Raw genomic sequence first — 20,196 nt, 5'->3', positions numbered from 1 at the left:
TTTGGACAGTACACGCGTGATTTTTTAAAAGTCAATTCATTCAAAAAGAGTAACTGTTCATGCGGTTTATAGGCTTTTGTAGTCATTGGGCAGTACTTCGTCGAAAATAAGAACTCCTAATAGTTGATTTATAGAAAAAGGCCATAATCCAGAAGATAATCATTTCTGCATTATAGGAAATGCCAGAAATTCAGAAATCAAGATTATTATGAAGACAAACATGTTCATCTTTGTAATATTATTTTTTTGCATCAGCGTCCCATAATATTATTACAAGTCTAATTAAAGCATTATTATCTTCTTTATTTTTAAATTTTGTTACTATGCTACAATTTGAAACATTTTTTTCAAGAATCTAATTTATATTTCCTCGCGAAGTTCATACAACTAATTGCAATATTTTTTTTACATTAGTGATATAATTTTCCGAATTTCAATTAATTTTTACTATAAAAAGAATTATAAGTACCTTTTAACTATCATTTGTTTGGTTTTCCGAAAATATTTTCTGATTTTCTTACTATTTTTTTAGTTTTGTTAGGTTTTTTCATTTATTGCAGTACACATATTTGAAGGCTTGCTGCATCGGTGGAATGGTAAAAAGTCAATAGTGTCTTTAAAAATCCATAGTATTATCATGTAGCTGTTTTTTTACGTTTGCATCAGCCTCAAGTTTTATATACAAAGGTAATATTTTATAGGAACTAAAAATGTGTTACAACTGTAGTATTCACTGTAGTATGCCACATCGATGGAAAATCTGCACGCACTTGAAAAACTAGAAAAATGTATCTCCACAGAAACGGACTGTCAAAATTTGTATGATCGTTTTTTTGTTCTCAATGTACATACTAGAAACATAACCACATGTCAAAAATTTGCTAAAGAAAGTGAAGTGGTAAATCTGATAACCTCAGTAAATTAGTTTTTGACTTTAAGTTGATATTTTAAAACAAAAATTAAAGACATTTAAAATTTAATGTCGGGAATTATATTTTGAGCTTTTTGTTTGCCTGCCTGGCAACTGCACAAACCGTAGAACGTTGTCACGAAGTCGAGGTATAGGATTTTCCCCAACTATACTATCTATTAAAAAGTTTGAAAAGTGTGTATTAATGCACGCAGATCGGGAAAAACAAAGTCTTATTTCTATAAAAATAAGTCCGAAATCTGCTACAAAATAAACATTTGAAATTTTATTAAGAGATAAATAGTACTCTTTTTTGAATGATCATAATTAGAATGACGTCATACATTGTTGGTAGTGTCTAAAGTGGAACTTGTCAAATTGTAAGTTTCGAGTCTTAATTTTCCGTACAAATCAATTGGAGGCTTTTTTTTTTTGAATTATTGAGTGAAACATTATATTGTATGAGTTGTTTTTTTGACATTAAATTAAATTACTAAAGATTTGTTCTTTTACTGTAAATTCTCGTGAATGGGCAGGTTCAGACAATATAAGGGGCTTCATTCATAAGGCAACTTCATTCTTTGAACGTAAATTTTGACCAAGGCAACTAGTTAGTTTTTCAATTGTCATGAATTTCAAATTCAGAACTTTACTTCAAAAACCTCTACTTTAAGTTCATTGTACAAAAACTCCATAACCATTATTGTCTACAAAACGCACCTCATGCAAGCTACAAGTCCATCACGATTTGTGTTTTGTATTGTAAGGAAATATTATTTTTTTCTTTTTCAAATTTACAAGGAACTTTTTTACAGAAAGCATCAAATGAAGTTATGCAGAAAATAAATAAATCAAAGAGTAATAAAGTTTAGCTATCAGTTAAATAAAAAACCATGATCAATTGTCATTTTGACATAAGTTGACTTGACTTGATAGTTAGGGAGATTTTTCTTGACTATCTTTCCAGTCAACTTCCCAATAAAGTTGCCTTAATTGGAAGGTAATTTTTTGACAGCTGTCTAATCGGATGCAAGAAACTTGCCTTACTTTGAAGTCCCTTATGTCACCTGAACCTGCCCAATTTCTCCGATATAAATTTAAGGCCTGATAAGTTCATAAAAAAAGATTTTGACTGAACTCGTGACTTAAAACCATGGAAATGTAGCATAAATGAATAGAATTTGTATATACGGGCTTCCAATAAGAATTTTTATTTTGAAGCTGTCACTTTGGCATTTGAAATTTTCTTTATCGTGTTATTTCGCTAAGAGATCATAATTAGTACCATTCAAGAAATAAAATTGCGAAATTAATTGGTCTTAAATTTATCCGGTAAGTGCAGTTTTGCATCCATAAAGCTAGTTGAATTTTGACTACGTAGCCACTAGCTTTGTGAATGCGACCATTGAAAAAAATTTTCTGATTGAAATCCACCGAAAAACTTTTACTGACAGAAATCTGTCATGCGAATTGTGTGAAATTGCAACACAAATCCGTGAAACGATTCGTTTCACTTATGAACAGAAAAGTATCAGCTGTTCAGAAAAATGAACTTCCGTCTGGAAAATAGAAAAAATACATTTTTAGAGAAAAACAAATGCGCAATTAAACTTCTTTTCCTCAAAAAAAATTCTTTGGGTGATTTCCGATCGAGCAGTATATAATTTTCATGTCCAATCGAAAGAAACATAGTCAAATATCGATTCAAAAATTTTCCTGGATTTCAATGATAGCTATAACTGGCCAATAACTCAAGTCAAGTCTACAAATGTTAAAATGACAGCTGATCATACTTTTTCATTTATCTGAAAGTTGAACTTTATAACTCTGTTTTATTTATTAAGTACACAACATTAATTGTGTTTAAAGAGTGCAGTTGCAGTTGAAGTCCTTTATGTTGTCCCGAACCTGCCCATTCTTTTATAAATCAGTTTGATATTAACTGGCAGTTAATGGCTGGGACCAAAGACCGTGATATAAAACAACCTACTTTAGGATTACCCGAGGGACAAAAAATACTTACAAAACATGTGTTTTTAGGTCATACAAATAACTAACACCGTTTAAAATTCCTCGTATTCATATTTTTTTTAAATAAGCAAGTATTTCACTAAAATTACATTAAAGCTTCTTCAATCTTCTCTCTAAGGAATGAAATTGTCGGCGTTGTAGTTTTTGTTTTGTTTCTACTCTAAATTTGGCCCCGCTGCTCGCTTAATACAAGTGGTCTGGATTTCCACTTATCAGTCTCTTGGGTAGCATAAAGATAAATGTTTATTCATCTGGCACAGTAAAACTGCGGCTAACTCCTTCGTATGGGAATATACCTCCAAGGATGTACTTGTAATTGCCAAAGTGTCGAATTCTATATTCTCCAGGCAATGTATTTGGACCAATTTTCCAATAGATATGGAAATCACTAAAGCCCAATATCGAAGAGATCCTTTCCCAAACAAATCTGGAAAATACAAAAGAATTATATATTAAGTTCTACGAACATACAAACGAATTTGTTTATTGTACCTTGTCTCCCAGTTGGCGTCGGTGAGTGCTACCTTCCAACGTTCTTCGTTCACTTTTCTTTCTACTACGAAGTATGTCTTTTCATGGAATATATTATTCCTGGGATTTCCGGCTATGAAAGTCACTTTAACGGTGTCATTTATTCTATACGTTGCTTCTGGTTCGGTCTTAACTGTTCCAAAGTCTTTTCCAATTGGGTGTCCATCAAAAATGACGCCGGTATTCAGTGACAACATTCGGTCATTCATGTATGGAGGTTCCGGTCCAGGGCTAACCATTTCACCCTTGATGAGAGATTTCGTCAATTTCTCATATTGATCCATGTATATTGTATGCGTGTGAGGGCCAAAGATAGTTGATGCTGCTTCATATCGCTGTGCTTGATATTCCTCTGGGGTCACAATATAACTTGTGTACATATTTGATAATCCGGCAAGAATAATGTCATTTTCTGATCCTCCAGCTGCAGCAGCCACGGCTCGAACTTTGTTCCGAAGACGTCTACCTGCCATGGTTGTGAATTCTCCAGGAACAGCGGCAATAATAACATCTCCGATTTTCAAAATTTGTGTCGATACTATTTTTGGTTGCCATTCATAGGGGAAAGTCGCCTAAGACAGTCGAGATTTGGAATAATTTTACATAGTAATACAAAAAAAACTTGAAAACGTACCCTTCCTGTAGCTAACAAGATAGGTTTTGGTGCATGACATGCAATATCAATATCCGTTGGAGGAACAATAAAATCACGGACAGCATTCCACATAGCATTTTCGGTTATGGTACCCTGTTCGAAATTGAAAGCTCCTGGGCCATCTGTGGTACCTGCTGCAAAACTGTAGCCCATTGCAGGCTGACATCCTCGAACTTTGTCTAATTTCCTTGTCAGAGGGTTGTAGGCTGAACCATTGTATTTTGTCATGTCAAGAAATTGATGGATAAAGGCTACATCACCGGTGACTTCACGACCTCCATTATCGTGTAGGAGTCGCTAAAAAATGAAGGATCGCCATATAATTGAAGTAATTTTATTTGATTTAAAAAAATCTTACCAAAGCACCTTCATACAAGCGGTTGGCGATAATTTCGGTACTTTCAAACATATCCCGACCGGGTCCTGTGGAATAGCAATCACCTTCTTTTGGACCGCACTTAGAGGACAACAAATCACAGTCATTGCCACTAATCGAGCATTTGGGTCCCATAATGTTCGGTGATACATCACCCAAGTTAGAAGAACAGAACGCTCCAACAAATTTTCCCTAAAAATTAATAAGGCGTTGTTTGTTACATTTATTACGTTATTAATGGGCAGGTTTAGAAGACATAAGGGACTTGAAGGTAAGACAAATTTCTAGCATCTGATTGGCCAGCTGCCAAAAAATTAATTAATTCGAATTAAGGCAACTTTATTGGAAAATTGACTGGAAAGTTAGCCAAGAAAAATCTCTCTACCTATCAAGTTAAGTATACTTATGTCAAAATGACAGCTATCCATTATTTTTCATTCAACTGAAAGCTGAACTTTACTACTCTTTAATTTAGTTATTTTCTGCATAATTCCATTAAATTGTTTCTGTAAATTGGTTCCCTGTCATATTCGATAAGGGATAAGTTATTTGTCTTTAAAATGCGAAATTCAAGTTAATATGGACTTTTTGCTTGCCTGAGGAGTGTTTTGTAGACAATAATGTTTTTGATAATTTTTGTATACAAAACTGAAGGTATGTAGATGTTAGTGAAGTAAAGCTCCAAGTTTAAGATTTATGATACTTGAAAAACAAACTAGCTGCGTTTATCAATGGCAGATAGGGTATCCGAATAACTTTTTGTTAGTGTTTTACGAGTAAAATAACAGATGATCAAAAACAGCTGAAATTTCAAAAAAGCAATCTAAAGGTATCCAAGAATTTCTGGGGTATGTAGGTATCTGGTAGAACAGCTGATTCAACACATGGTTGAATTTCAAGAAACTTGAAAATTGATTTAAGCTTTTTGTATTTGTTGATAAACAAAAAGATACAAAATGTTAGTTGAAGTTGTATTTGAGGATGTTGAAGAAGCTATTTGCCTTCGAATTTTAGAAGGTAATTATGATCTACTTTTCTTAACTTAAAAAAAGACTTATTTTGTTCTCGTTTTGTAAAATCCGTCCGACGAATCAGTTGAATTATCCATTCAATGTTTTATCCTACAACAATTTTGACTTCGAAGCTTAAATGTTTCTCTGCTGTTTGTGAACAGCTGAAAGTTGTTTTTATTTTTTGACAGCTATCTCAATACAGCTATCCAACTTGTTCTAAAAATCCACCTATCCAAGATACTCTATCCAAAACGAGATTGAACGCAACTAATCTGTAGGTTTAATGAATGCAGTTGACTACAAATGAAGTCCCTTAAATTGTCAGAACCAGCCCATTGTACACATTAGGCTTCTTTAACGTGACTCATTTTGACGTTTCGCCATTATATCTCGCTTAAACTCATTCTTTTCAAATGTCTCATGTTGAAAGGGTGATACAATTATGAAATACGGAAATAAGTTGCCGCTAAGTACAAGTCACATGTCGTTCATTTATTTTATATGTCAAACTACTCAAGTGGCAAACTGTCATAATTTGAATATTTTTCTCTATTTATATATTTAATATTATATATTATATTATTATTTAACCTTACCTTTCCAGGTACTTTATTTGTATTGTACTCCTTTTCTAGTAAAATAGACGCATAACCGACGTTATCACTCGAAACCAAATGATTTGTATTGTTCATCGATGTAGCATGAACCGCAAACCAATTGAACACACCCAGAAGGTTTTCTTCCATATCAATAAAGCGCAACTGCGTCAAGGTCTTATCAACGTCGTGTTCATATTGTGCACGCTCGTCTTCAGGATTGCGGAGATATGAACTAGGAGATCGATTTATGTTAGCGTTCAAAATCACAGTTGTCGAGAGGTACATGCGACCTTCGTGCATATTATCCGTTGCTCGTTTTATACTCTTTATGAAAATATTTATTTTAAAATTTCACAAATTAGATAAATACTCGTACATACCAAATAAATACCCTGGGCTAAGGCATCAAAAGTCTGTGGAACAAATCCCAAAATCGAAATATCATACAAAAGATGCATTAGGAATCCTCCAGCGGCACTGTGCGTGTGTGTTCCACTTATGACCACGTTCTCTTCCGAATAAACATCTCCATATCTTTGGTGCAGACGTTTCAGAACTTCCCTTTTCACAGCATAACCCATCATACCGGCATCGACGGATACAAAAGCCACTCGCCGACTATTATCGTCTTCAACGACAAATGCTCGAGCGAATTGTCGAGTATGAATGCCATGGCCACGTTGCTTAAGACTTGCATAGCCCATCTAGAAATTTGTGAGATATCTTTTTCAATATTTTATAAGTTAAGGTATGAAAAAAAAGAAACTTACGAATCCAATTTCGACTGGTGGTCCTGTGACGTCTCCACGGCCTACACCGATCTTATAGCCATTTACTTGCACACAAAAGATGAGTAGTAGGCACCCCAAAGTTAGGAAAACGCATAATTTTGAATCCATTTTGATGAACTGTAATTTTTGTAATTTTGTTTGAATTCACCAAAAGTACTCCAATCCAATTGACGTTTTTTTCAAGACTGAACTGAATTGTAAATTAAAAAAAAAGTTAGTTGAATTAAAATTAATTCATATGAACATGATGAATAGAAGATAGATTTACTATCTGAATTTTACAATGTTTTTTATTTGTTTATCTTTTGATCTAGTAAAACAACTAAAAGTTAACGACAACGAGGTTTTGCGAAATATTAATGATCGTCCATGACAAGTAGAGGTTTGTAATATATTTACCTTTCAATTTATTACATTTTTTTTTATTTTTATAGAAAATCTGATGAAACTTATTGTTAGATCGGACTTAATTTCAAGAACAGCAGTTGAATAATAATATGAAAGAAGCTTATTGTCTGATTAAATTAAGATACATTTCGATGAATGTTTATTAGAAATTGGATAAATTGATTTTAGGAATTCTTGTTGGCTAACTAAATAAATTTGCACTTAAATCCTCAGTTTTACAACTTAGACCTTATGTACCTTCTTAAATTTGTTAAATAGTATACAGAGTGTCACACAGACCTAACCACAGAAAAAAATGGGTCCCTAAGATTATGTTAGGTCAAAGATTTTAAAATGTATGTATTTGTTTTTTGTTTCTGCTTCCTTTTGGATTTAAAAATGTTTATGTTTTTAACTTTGTCAATTCGTTAGTAGAGAGACACCGCAAGGCGGTGTTCTATTACCTCTCCTCTGGAACCTAGTGGTAAATGAAATCCTAACTAGTCTGGATGCGGAGAGTTTCAGAGTGATAGTCTATGCGGACGACGGTGCTATAGCAGTTTCAAGAAAGCGTCTTAACATCCTAAAAGAACTCTTACAAAATGCTTTGGACAGACTAATACTTTGGGCTGATCGGTGTGGACTGGGTGTTAACCCACACAAAACCGATCTGGTCTTATTTTCGAGGAGATACAAAATTCCATTTGTCAACCCTCCCTATATTAAAGGAATCCCATTAAAATTCTCAGACGAGGCTAAATACCTGGGTGTTATCTTAGATACAAAACTAAATTGGAAACGCAACGTACAGGAAAGAGTCAAAAAAGCTGCTGTAGCTCTCTTTTGTTGCAAAAAAGCTATTGGTATAAATGGGGTTTACAACCCAGAATCACGCATTGGCTATACACATCGGTAATCAGACCGATTTTAATGTACGGTGTGGCAGTATGGTGGACTGCTTTAGAGAAAGGTATAAACAGGAATAAGCTAAATAAAGTCCAACGTTCAGCTTGCCTATGTATAAGCGGATCGCTTCGCACGACCACGTCTGCGGCACTGGACACCTTGCTCTTCCTTACATCTCTTGACATATTTAGCAAACAAATAGCTGCAAATTCTGCTATTCGCCTCAAAGCTTCGTCGCAGTGGACTAACAACAACATTGGCCACTCCGTAATTCTAAGGTATTTAGAATCAATTCCAAAGCACACAGACTACACCATCCCCCAACTGCAATTCGACAGAAACTTCCAGATTTCTATACCTCCCAGATCTTTTTGGGAGGATAGGACATTCTTGGAGGATGAGTCAATCCTTTAACACAGATGGGTCAAAAACAAAAGAAGGGGTTGATGGAGGTGTGTACTCTGAAAGACTGAAATTAAGTCTCTCATTCCGCCTTCCCAATCATTGTAGCGTATTCCAGGCGGAACTTTTGGCGGTAAAGAAAGTCTTTCCCGGCCCAAAGAAAACGTGATACCAACATCTGATATCCGTATTTTCTCTGATAGCCAGGCAGCTATCAAATCTCTGGACTTTGTCTCTACAAACTCTATTACAGTCCATAACTGTCGATCATCGTTGGATATGGCGCATTAGTTTTATATTCACCTTTGCTGGGTGCCGGCCAATAGAGGCATTCCAAGTAACTGTAACGCAGATGAACTCGCCAGGAACGGTACAGTACAGCCCATCCTACCACGTTTGGTAAGTACTGGCATACCAATCGCTACTTTTAAAACTGCTGCTAATGCAAGACGCTGTGAGGAGGGCAGGCACCAGGTGAAACAACATCACCACGTGTCAAGTCACAAAAAACATCTGGTCACAACTGGATTTAAAACGTTCAAGGTGCTTGCTATCTCTAAGCAGATCGCATATAAGCTTGATAAAAGGTGTCATAGCCGGACACTGTCTAATAGAAAAGCACGCCACGAGACTAGGTGTATTCTTAAATGTCTTCTGCAGAAGCTGTATGGACAAGGAAGAGGAAGAAACAGTTCTTCATCTTCTCTGCACATGCCCTGCCCTGGTTCGAAAACGCAAGAATTACCTAGGAGAATTCTTCTTTAACGATCTAAACGATCTAAATCATATCGGTATAATCAGCCTCTCACGTTCCGTAAGGGACTCAAGCTGGTTCCATTGAGCTTAGGATGAAGCATCAAGATTCATGTGGTATCACAATGGGCCATTAAACTGGCCTAAGTGTGTTCGTTTCCATCTTGGACAGCCACTATAACCTAACCTAACCTAACTTTGCCAAATTTGAACCCGAAACATTTTTTTCGCTTCAATTTAACACCTTCAAATAAATTACAGATTGGTTGATTTAGCAAATTGCTTAAAGTTAAAGTAGCTATTCCGTGATTTTTACTTTAGCAAATTGTTAAGAGATTTTTTTATGAGACCACACCATTACGAAAGCAGCCCAATATTTCTATATCTCCTCCATGGTTTGACTCTTGCTTAAAAAATAAAAGAAACAAGGTCTGGGTTAAATATAATAAAACAAAAGCTGATAATGACTTGATACAATGAGCTAAGAAATATGTTTATTGACTATTCAGATATTCTTTTTAATGACTTTATTTTAAATACTGAAACCGACATAAAAAAGAACCCACACAAATTTTGGAGCTATGTCAATAGTAAGAGAAATACTGACAGGTATCCAAACTGCATGTTTTTCAACAACGAACTTAGCCATGTCTGTGAAAAATTTCAAATATGTTTGCAAATTTTTTCAAAGATGCTTTCAAAGTAGTGAACTCCTGTCGAACGCCTGAATCATTGGCCCTATCACAAAATTTCCCTAATTTGAATTCAATTAGTTTCTTGGATCTCTGAAGATGAAATCGTTCGCAAAGCTTCAGAATTTGACGTTTGTTATAGCCCTGGTCCAGATGGTGTACCTTCTTATATTTTGAAAAAATGCGTATCCTATTTATCCTATCCTCTTCATATTCTTTTTAATGAATCGCTCAAATCTTCAATTTTTTCTGAAATTTAAAAGAGTTTGTTCATAACACCGATACATAAAAAGGGTAGGAAAAATGAAATACAAATTTATCGTCCCATTGCAAAACTGTCCGTCATCCCTAAGTTATTGGAGTCTATATAATTTGTGACAGTCAACATGGTTTTGTTCAAAATAAGTCAACATTTAACAGAAGCAAGTTGACTGTGTCTTCACAGTCTTCAGTAAGGCTTTTGATAAACTGTGCCATAAAACGTTAACTTCCAAACTTTAATCCCAAGGCTTTAGTTAGTTGGGTTTCGTCGTACTTGTAAAATAAATCATACAAGTAGTTTTAAAGAATGAGCAGTCTTCATATTTTTATACCAACTCTGGCGTACCACAAGGTAGCCACTTAGGACCTTTACTGCTTATTTTGTACGTTAACGACTTACCTTCTATTATAAAACACTCATCTGTTTTAATTTACGCTGATGACATTTAAAGTTTCAAATGTATTGACTCACTTAACGACTGTTTACTCCTGCAAAATGATCTTTAAGTTTTCGCGAATGGTGTTTTATAAAAAAGCTTTTACTTAACATGCCCAGATGTAAATCAATGTGTTTTACCAGCAAACAAAATGTTTTGACTTTAAATTATTAATTAGACTCTTCTTATTTGACTAAACTCTCTACTTTCTCTGACCTAGGTATTATTCTTGACTCAAAATTAACTTTTACAAATCATTTTGACTATATTATTAAAAAAGCAAATAAGACACTCGGATTTATAAAACGGTTTTCACATGTTTTTCTCGACCCTTATATTTTTAAACTTCTTTATATATCATTTGTAAGACCAATATAGGAATATGGATGCATAATATGGGCTCCCTTTTCTTCAGTTCATATAAACAGAATAGAAGGAGTACAAAAAAGGTTCATGCGCTTCTGCCTCCGTTCCTTTCCATGGTTTAATAGGCCCGAACTTCCAGCCTACAATCATAGGCTTACGCTCATAAATCTTCCATCGCTTTCTAAACACAGAGAGTACATTGAGCTGTGCTTTATTATAAAATTAATTAATGGATCAGTCATATCACCATCAATTTTGGAACAATTATTTTTTTTTTTATAGCCATTCAAGTATTAGAAGACAAGTTCCTTAACGTCCTATATCAAGCAGATCGAACTATGGCAAAAACAGTCCACTCAACCAATTGATTTCAGTTTACAACAAGTATTACTTTTTGGTATATTCCGTAAGCGATGATTTTAAAAGTAAAACATCCTTTTTTTTGTTTGCAAATTGCTTAAAGCATTGTAAATCTATTAATCTAAGAAAAGTTCTATCCTTAGTTTGTTTAACGAATTCAATAAATAAAAAAAATGAATTTGTTTACATCGAAGAGGTTCTCTCATGACCAGTTTTGTGTTTATCTGGTGTGCCACAAAGTAGCCATCTGGGACCCTTTCTTTTCCTAATTTTTATAAATGACTTGCCAATAACTTTTTAATTCCGGTCAACTTCTTTTTACCGATGAGTTAAAGTTTTTACGGTGCATGCAATCTATTAGTGACTGCCTTCTCTAACAAGATGATATTTAAAATAGGCTGGGATGCGTCCCACACAGAGAACTTCCCACCCTGTTTGTCGATTTGTCTTGCTTAAAAGTTTGTAGGTTTGCGTTAAAAAAGCTGTTAGTTGAATTATTCTTAAACATTTTCAAATTACTAACAAAATTTAGTTTAAAAATTTTGTTTTGTTAAGTAGATTTTTAGTCGAGAACAAAATTTTTACCAATTTAAGTAGCATTTCTTAAATTTTTACAAATTGGATGAATAAAATTAACTTGAGAGATATCAAGAACTAAAGATCAATTTTTACCAAATTTCCGTACTATTTCCTGAAGATTTTTTTTTATGAAAAAACGGACTGTTGGAATTTTATAAAAAAAATTACTGAATATCGAAAACAATCTTTTCTTTAAAATAAAAAAAGTTTGAAAACAATATTGTTAATTTTGGAAAAGCTATTTCAGTCGAAAGTAAATTATTATCAAGTTTTAGTAAGTACTTTCATTTCTTGTAAAAAAAAACTGTGGATTAGATTTTTCTCAAAATTTTATTGAATGTTGACAACAATATTTTTAAAAGATAAAAGTAGTTTGAAGCCAATATCTTAAAGTTTTGAAAAAATATTTGAGTCGAAAATCAATTTTTACCAACTTTTATTAATTTTTTGGTTAGGTTTATATTTTTTTTAAAAAACTGTCAATTCCATTTTTCTAAAAGTCTTACCAGATGTTAAAAACGTTTTTTTCGTTGCAAAAAATTGTTTTGGAGATAAAATCATTTTGTATTCGTAAAGTTTTCGGTTTATTTATAAACAAATCGTTAATTGGATTTTTTCCAAAAATATGGTTTGGTATCACTTTACAATATATAATATAAAAATTCATTCAAGTCTCTAGCGTCATTGGTTCATTAGATATTTAGGGTTAACCAACATTTTCACCTTTTTTTTAAAACTGCTATGGTTAATTAACCACCCACGCAATTTTTTTGAGAGCCCTTTCTGCATCTTTCTGTCTTATTATCTGTATAAGAAAATTTATTTAAAGTCGATATTTCTTCTGGTTCTTGAGCTATAACACACGAAAAAAACGTCGAGAACGTACGGCCTTGAAACTTCGAGAAATGTCAAAATATTCAATTTGACAAATCGGACCCAATACAATAGCTTCCTATAGGAAGTTAAGAATTATCCCTGTGGTGCACGAGATCCACCCATATTTAAAGTCGCTTAAACCAAGGTTTTTCTATTAGTCACAACTTTTATATTTCATATAAGAAAATCAGTTTTGTTTTGTAAAATATTCGAATAGAAAATCAATTTTTGTAGGGCCATCAAAAACTTTAACTTCAAAATTTTTTTCGCTTGTGTAGTTTTAAAACATAACTATAAAAATAAACATTTCAAATTAAATTGTAGAAATTCATTTTTAAACAAGGCTCATAAAGAGTAATTTTTTAAAAGGTATAAGAAAGATTTCCAAAATAAAAAAACACATACAATTTAGAAAAATGCATGAAATCTTTATTTGAATCGATAGTACGGTCCATATAATTTAATGTTTGAAGATTATTTCATGCAAAAGTTGAACTTGACTGCGCATCAAATAGTCCATCCGCTTAGTCCAATTTTGGCATACTATTTCCAACATTTCAGCCGGTATCTCACAAATAAATTTCTCAATGTTGTCTTCCAATGCGTCAACTGAAGCGAGCTTGTCTGTATAGACATGAGCTTTAACAAAGCCCCATAAAAAAGAGTCCTAGGGCATTAAATCGCACGATCTAGGTTGAAAATTGACCAGTCCCGAACGTGAAATAAAATGTTCACACGTGGCACCGTCTTGTTGAAACCACATGCCATGCAAGTCAAGCTCTTGCATTTTGGTGTAAAAAAGTTGGATATCATGTAACGGTAGCGCTCACTATTCACAGTTACGTTACGATTCGCATCATCTTTGAAGAAGTACGGTCCAATCACGCCACCAGCCTATTAACCGCACCAAACTCTGACTTTTTCTGGATGCATTGGTAGCTCTTGCAATGCTTCTGGTTGATATTCAATCCAAAATGGACAATTCTGTTTATTTACGTACCCATTGAGCCAAAAATGAACTTTGTCGCTGAACTTTCATAACAGAGCACGCATTTTGATAATAAAATTCAATGATTTGCAAGCGTTGTTCGTTTTTAAGACGATTCATGGTTAAATTATAGAACAAACTGAAGATGTTTGACAGTGAAACAAAACACCAAACGCTCGTCAGCTTTTTAAACCAGTGGTATTGCCAAAAAGATAATAGCTAAAACATCATCCTTTACAATTAATTTTGGTCGCGTTTATTGACAGTATTTAACATTACGATTTGTAAAAACTCACAAAAAAGTTCATATATTATGAATGAGAGCTCTATTCTTTCATCTGTCATAAAGGTAAACACGCTTAATCCGTGTTTTTTATAGGAAAGATATGTAGTTGCATTTAATTTATTTAATTGAGATGAAATTAAATTACTGAAAGCTTATGAAAAAAAATCACCCTACATTTAAATGTACGTATTATAATACCCCGTCTCTATTACAAGTTTGATAATCTTCAAGTACTAATGCACCCAATGTCATTTAAAATGACAATTGTTATATTTAAAGTTAGGTAGCTATGGGTAGGGTGTTTGCAATATGAACAGAAGCTTGCAATAACAATAATAAATATTATAATTGTTATTGTGACCCAGAGGAAAGCCAAGTACAGCGATAAGAAATAAAATGAAGGAAATTTTACATGTCAATATGTCATAATAATAATAATAACAGTAAAATGACTCAAATGCTGTTGCTTTCATTCAGAAATCACAACAAAAAATTGCTCTTCAAAATTATTATTATGAAGTTCATAGATATTCAAATTCAAACCGTTGGAAATTATGGTACCTACGAGTACGTACAAAGGTAAGTCTACGCCCTATGTTAAGTACCTAAAAGTGATAAGGAGTTCAATGCCTCCTTAAAAAATAAAATAGAAATATAATTTGAAATTTAATATGGTAATTTGTTTAATATTCATGTCACGTCCAGAAAGGAAAACCGATACAATGAGAATCAAATGAATCACACATCCCTTCTATAAATTGCTTTGAGCGGCAAAAAATATATGTACAAATTCTCAAAGCAGGAAACTGCAATATAACAACTCGAGCTTATAAGTCGAATCAAAAAAACAAAGAATTGTAATTCAACCTGTATCTAGATTTGTGTTTGGTTTCAAACATGATGCCTTATATTTTCGACGAGTGACATCTGAAGTTATAGCATACCAAGGCACGTTTGTGATTTCATGAAATGAATAGCAATAAGGCATAATATTGTGAGTGTTACTATATGTTTAATTAATGGAAGATATAAGGTCGAATTTGCATGAGGTTCGTTGAATATGAAAGGTATTTTTAAAATAACAAACGACCTTGAGACAAGAGTGAGATGGAGAGATAAGAACTGTCAAAGCAATTCAATTAAATTTGGTATTTTGTCCCCGTTTTATGTTAAAAATGTTGCGAATCTCAGTAAAAAGACGTTTCCGTAATCAAGAAATATAGATTTCAAATAAAATACAAATTACAACTGTTTACCCATAAACATTTGGATAAACAATGACAATTGACAACTTAAAAAGAAGTCACTTTTTCATTAATTTCAAAGACGAAAATATAAATTTCTCTGCATAATAATAATAAAATGCACGACTGGGTCGCATGAACATACGAAGAAGAAATATTTGACTGTTAACAATCGAATTGTTTTTTTCCTGAACACCGTTTATTTTAATAAATATGATTTAAAATCGAACCAGCATAAAAGTGTTCATATATGCCTTTCGCCCTGATGTAATGGTTGGGCTCATCAGAAGATGACCATTACACCTTGTTTTGACACATATTTCCCGAATAAATCGAGATTCCATATAATCCGAGCTACATGGAGCACAACTGCGAATTATAAAGTTGCTACAAGTCTTCAAAAAAGATAAATCGGTGCTATTTTTATTCCCTTGCTATGGGACTTTCGAAAAAGAAATATTTGTATGTTAACAGTCGAATTGTTTTTTTCTGCATTTTCCTTTTATTTTAATAAATATGATTCAAAATCGAACCAGCTCGGAGATATAACAATATAACGGGCAAATAAATCTTTCTATACAAATTAAAATTTCATTTGATTTCTTAAAGAAACCTTTACTTTTCAAAAATTTGTTTTAAAAGTAGTGCAGTTTTTTTTAAATATATTTTTTTTTTATAATAAGCACACATTCAAGTGGATATAAGTACCCTTTAAGGAAATGTCGGTGCACATTGGTTCTGAATTCCTGAATATTGCAATGACTAGGAAAAACAGAGTGTGGTAAGGTATTCCACATTCGCGCAGTACGGCTAAAGAACGAATCTCTGTATTTGACAGTACGGGCGAAGTTGGACTCGAGGGTATACTGATGAGCGTTCCTAGAAGCGCGAGTATTACGGTTGAATTGTTTAAGGGGTGGAATGCAGCTGGCTATTTCACTAGAGCATAAACCGTTAAAATAACGGTAAAAAAGGGTCAGACAAGGAACCTTACGACGATGTTTAAGCAAGGTAAATGAACCTATAATGATATTATCATCTATCAATAAAAATGCTCTACATTCAATACTATCCAAGATGCTTAAACAAGTTGCAGGAGCACCAGCCCAGAGATGGAAGTTATACTCAAGCTTTGGACGAATATAAGTCTTGTAGATAACAGCCAGATAAGAAGGGGTGATATATTTCTTGCATCACCTAAGGAAACCAAAACACTTTGCGATATTTTTGGCGACATTGCGTATGTGATCGTTCCACAAGAGGTGGTTGGTAAAACACATAACGAGAATATCGGAGTGTTTAGTCTCATTGATGCATGTGCCATCCATGGATAATTGTAAGGGAGGTATTTCTCGCTTTAACGATACAAGACAGCATTTGGTTTTCAAAGCATTAAATTCCACGCGGTTTCTTAATCCCCATTGAAAAATGCTGTTTGGGTCGGAATTTAATGAGGTTATCATATTTTGTCGTTGCAGTTCCACATCTGAAGAAGAGGGATGTGAGTTTCAAAACGAATATCAAAAGCTAAGAGTGCTATCGTCAGTGGAACAATGTATTGGACTAGATGTTGCAGACAAGAGATCATTGATAAAAATGAGAAAGAGTGTAGAACAGAGCCCTGTGGCACACCAGCATTTATTTTATTGTTTTCAGACTTGAATGAAGCATGAAAACCGAAAGTACGCATTTTCGATATGAGAGTCTGATGCCAAACCCTATATCAAATGCTTTTGAAATTTCTAGTGCAATAATCTTACTTTCTCCAAAGCGATGTAAAGATTTGCTCCACTGTTCGTTGAGATGAACCATGAGATCAGTGGACCTATTGCTTCGAAAGCCGTACTGACGGTCATTAAAAAGCTTTCGATCTTCAAGATAATTAATGAGCATGACCTTGGAAAGAACGGACGTAAGTGCAATCGGTCGGTAATTAGAGGGTGAGGAAGATTCGTCTGGATGGGCTGGACAAATGTAGTTTTCCATCCTCTCGGAACGAGACCTGACGAGTAGGACAGACGAAAAAGCTTACGCAGTGGTTTTGCCAGCGTTGAAGACCACCAATTTGGAACAATAGTGGGGATACCATCTGAAGCGAAAAAAGATTGGTCCCATAGAATCACTAACTCGCTCAAGTACAGGCGGATTCATAACACTCACTGACAGCGTATATAACATTTTTCAATTTTTGTTTGAAAGTACTGTTAGTGTGCAGTTATTCAAAACATATTAATATACACATTATATCTGATTGCCTGCAATGTTGACCCTTTTTTGAGATATGGAATTTTTGAAAATTAAAAAAAGGAAAGGTTTCAAAAGAGAGTGGGATGGAAAAAATTCTTGTATTGAAGCCAAATAAAAAAAAAAACAAGAGAACATTTTTAATACAAATCTATAGATTCGTTTTTGAGAAAATCCGAGTTTTTATTTTTTTAAAATTGAACTGTTAATTGTAGTCTTATAAAACGCTAAACGCGATTCTGGTTAATACCTTAATTTTCAAGTTTAAACTCAATCGACCCAATGGCCTGACAGACGGACGTAATCTCGAGTTCCAAATATGACATCAGGAGATCAATTTCTCACTGAACATGTTTGATGGTATCATCTTTAACTGGTTTTTGAGATATGGCTGACGAAAAGAGGTATTCAAGACGTAGGAGCTTTAGTACGCATGTACGCACTGAGAGACGTGGCATTTTTTTTATAAAAAACTTGAAGCATGGAGAAATTTCAAAATTTTCATTTGGACAAATCGGACTGATTGCAAGAACATCTAAATTGATGTTAACAATATTGAAAAAGAATATTGTGTGCATAGCATATACCTATAGCTAAAATTGCAGCTTGAATTGGGAATCAATATCAACAATTAACTCTTAAACCTTAATTCAATGAAAGCATAATATTGAACGTTTTTCAAAACTTTATATAAAATAAAACTTAGGGCCATAACTCATCTTAAAACTAATGATAGTTTCCAAATACTAAGTGATATGATTGAAATTATAAGGGGCACGGAGTGAAAAAGCAAAACCAAATAAAATAAGTAGACAAACGATGCTTCGATAATAAAGGTTATATTGCAACTGACTGCTTAAAAATAGTTGACAATTTGTATACTTATATTAGAGGTTTTGGTACAGCTACGAAAACGCATACATAATACCATGGTAATAGAAAGCTGTAATATCGAACGATTGATGGATTTAAACATCATAATGAAGTTCTAAAATGTAAATAAAATACGTTAACTAAGATTGAGAATATTATATAAGAAAACAGGGTGTTTCAATTAATATTTCTTACAAAATGTACCTAGAAATTAAAGATTTGTCGTGTTTTAAACTCAGTATTATGTACTTCTTGCATTATAAAAGGAAAAAGTTTGATTTAATAGAGAAAGGTAAAGGTGTGAATCCAACTTAGAACAAAAAAATCCTTTGGAAAGTGTTCCTTAGTTTGTGTGACAGACAATACAATTTTGTTATCAAGAACGTACTGCCATATTTTATTTTTCGTTAATATTTTCGAAAATTTTGTTGCTGTAAAATTTACCACAACAAGTTTCACTAGCCTATCTCATATCCTTTTTTTCTTTTTTTAAACTTTCTTTTGTTGTTGCGGCTCCAAAATATTTTAAGAGTTCAGTTGAATCCTGTTTCCATCAGTCAGTGTCCTGGTCTTATTTTATTTTGGAAAAGCAAACAAAATAGGTTGAAATTAATCTTCACGGAAGTCTAAGGGTTTATAGCCTAAATTGCGAACTATCAGACCCTGTCTATCAATCTTCGTTGAGATATGCCAAGGTTCCTAATAACAAGAACGCTTTCCTCATGTTATTAAACTGGACCGGTTTGGGCTGAAGGATTTTATTCGCGAACTCTCAATAATTTTTCGTTTACTTTTTTAGATCAATTGAATTCGACGGATAAGAACTGAACTCGTCTATTAAGCAAAGGTTGGTGTTCAAATTACCAAGGTGAAAGAGACCACAAAGGTTTGAAATCGGCATGCACCCCAGCAAAAAAGCCGGCTACACCGAAAGAAAAAACCTGATCATAACAAAAGGTCAGAGTAGGATGGCATACTTGTAGTGGCCTCTTGGATGAGGGAAGTTCGTTATGAATATGGCACTTTTTAGAGAAGCGAAGAGGATAATGAGGTCGTGAAAAAAGTAAAAGCAGTGAAACATTTTTGAAGAAGAAAAAAAAGAAGAAGAAATCATGATAGTAAAATATCTGATGAACGAAACAAAATTTGTGAGGAAGGCGTTTGTGAGAAGGAAGGATAAGGAAAAGGCAGGATCGATTTTTCAAACCTTAACCTTTTTAAGTGAAAAATTATTCTTAAATTTTATTTTAATTATTTTTCCTTGTTTGGTGATGGTAAAGTACCAGAATACTTCCCGGCGCCAACTTTTATTATTTGTTTTGCTACACCCCTGTTTAGTGTCTTTTATTGATCTTATAATTTATTTCGATTTTATTAATCGAGTTCGATAAAATTTACCTTCTCCCAAACCCACTCCAAACTGAGCTACTGGGTGACAGCACTGTTTTTGTTGTTGGTGGTTAAATTAACAAACAAACCCTTCTTGTAATTTGAGATTTGTAATTGTTTTTAATTCGTGCGAAACGCGATGCCGGTTACCTATCAAGTATTATTTAATAAATTCGAGTTTTGGTTTGGCCCAAGTTGGGCGCCAATCGTTGTAAAATTGTTTTACTATTTATCGTAGACTATGGAA

At 33.5% G+C, this 20,196-nt stretch overlaps 1 protein-coding gene across 3 annotated transcripts in view; it reads right to left on the bottom strand.

Annotated features, from left to right (window-relative positions):
- Positions 1 to 2,992: 2,992 nt before the first annotated feature.
- LOC129939585 (neutral ceramidase) overlaps positions 2,993 to 20,196 on the bottom strand; it is a 29,784-nt gene continuing 12,580 nt past the window's right edge. For all 3 annotated transcript variants that reach the window (XM_056047650.1, XM_056047653.1, XM_056047651.1), the window contains exons 2-8: positions 6,886 to 7,096; positions 6,496 to 6,819; positions 6,113 to 6,439; positions 4,486 to 4,695; positions 4,107 to 4,424; positions 3,434 to 4,044; positions 2,993 to 3,368 (exon numbers count right to left, since the gene is read on the bottom strand). In XM_056047650.1, the coding sequence (XP_055903625.1) occupies positions 3,185 to 3,368; positions 3,434 to 4,044; positions 4,107 to 4,424; positions 4,486 to 4,695; positions 6,113 to 6,439; positions 6,496 to 6,819; positions 6,886 to 7,014 (2,103 nt within the window). In that variant the 5' untranslated portion in view covers positions 7,015 to 7,096 and the 3' untranslated portion in view covers positions 2,993 to 3,184. The remainder of the gene's footprint in view (positions 3,369 to 3,433; positions 4,045 to 4,106; positions 4,425 to 4,485; positions 4,696 to 6,112; positions 6,440 to 6,495; positions 6,820 to 6,885; positions 7,097 to 20,196) is intronic.

Source organism: Eupeodes corollae, chromosome 1 (assembly GCF_945859685.1).
Source record: "Eupeodes corollae chromosome 1, idEupCoro1.1, whole genome shotgun sequence".
In the NCBI taxonomy this organism is placed as follows: Eukaryota; Metazoa; Arthropoda; class Insecta; order Diptera; family Syrphidae; genus Eupeodes; species Eupeodes corollae.
Note: the sequence above shows the minus strand (reverse complement) of the source record. Positions and strands in the feature narration are given on the sequence as shown.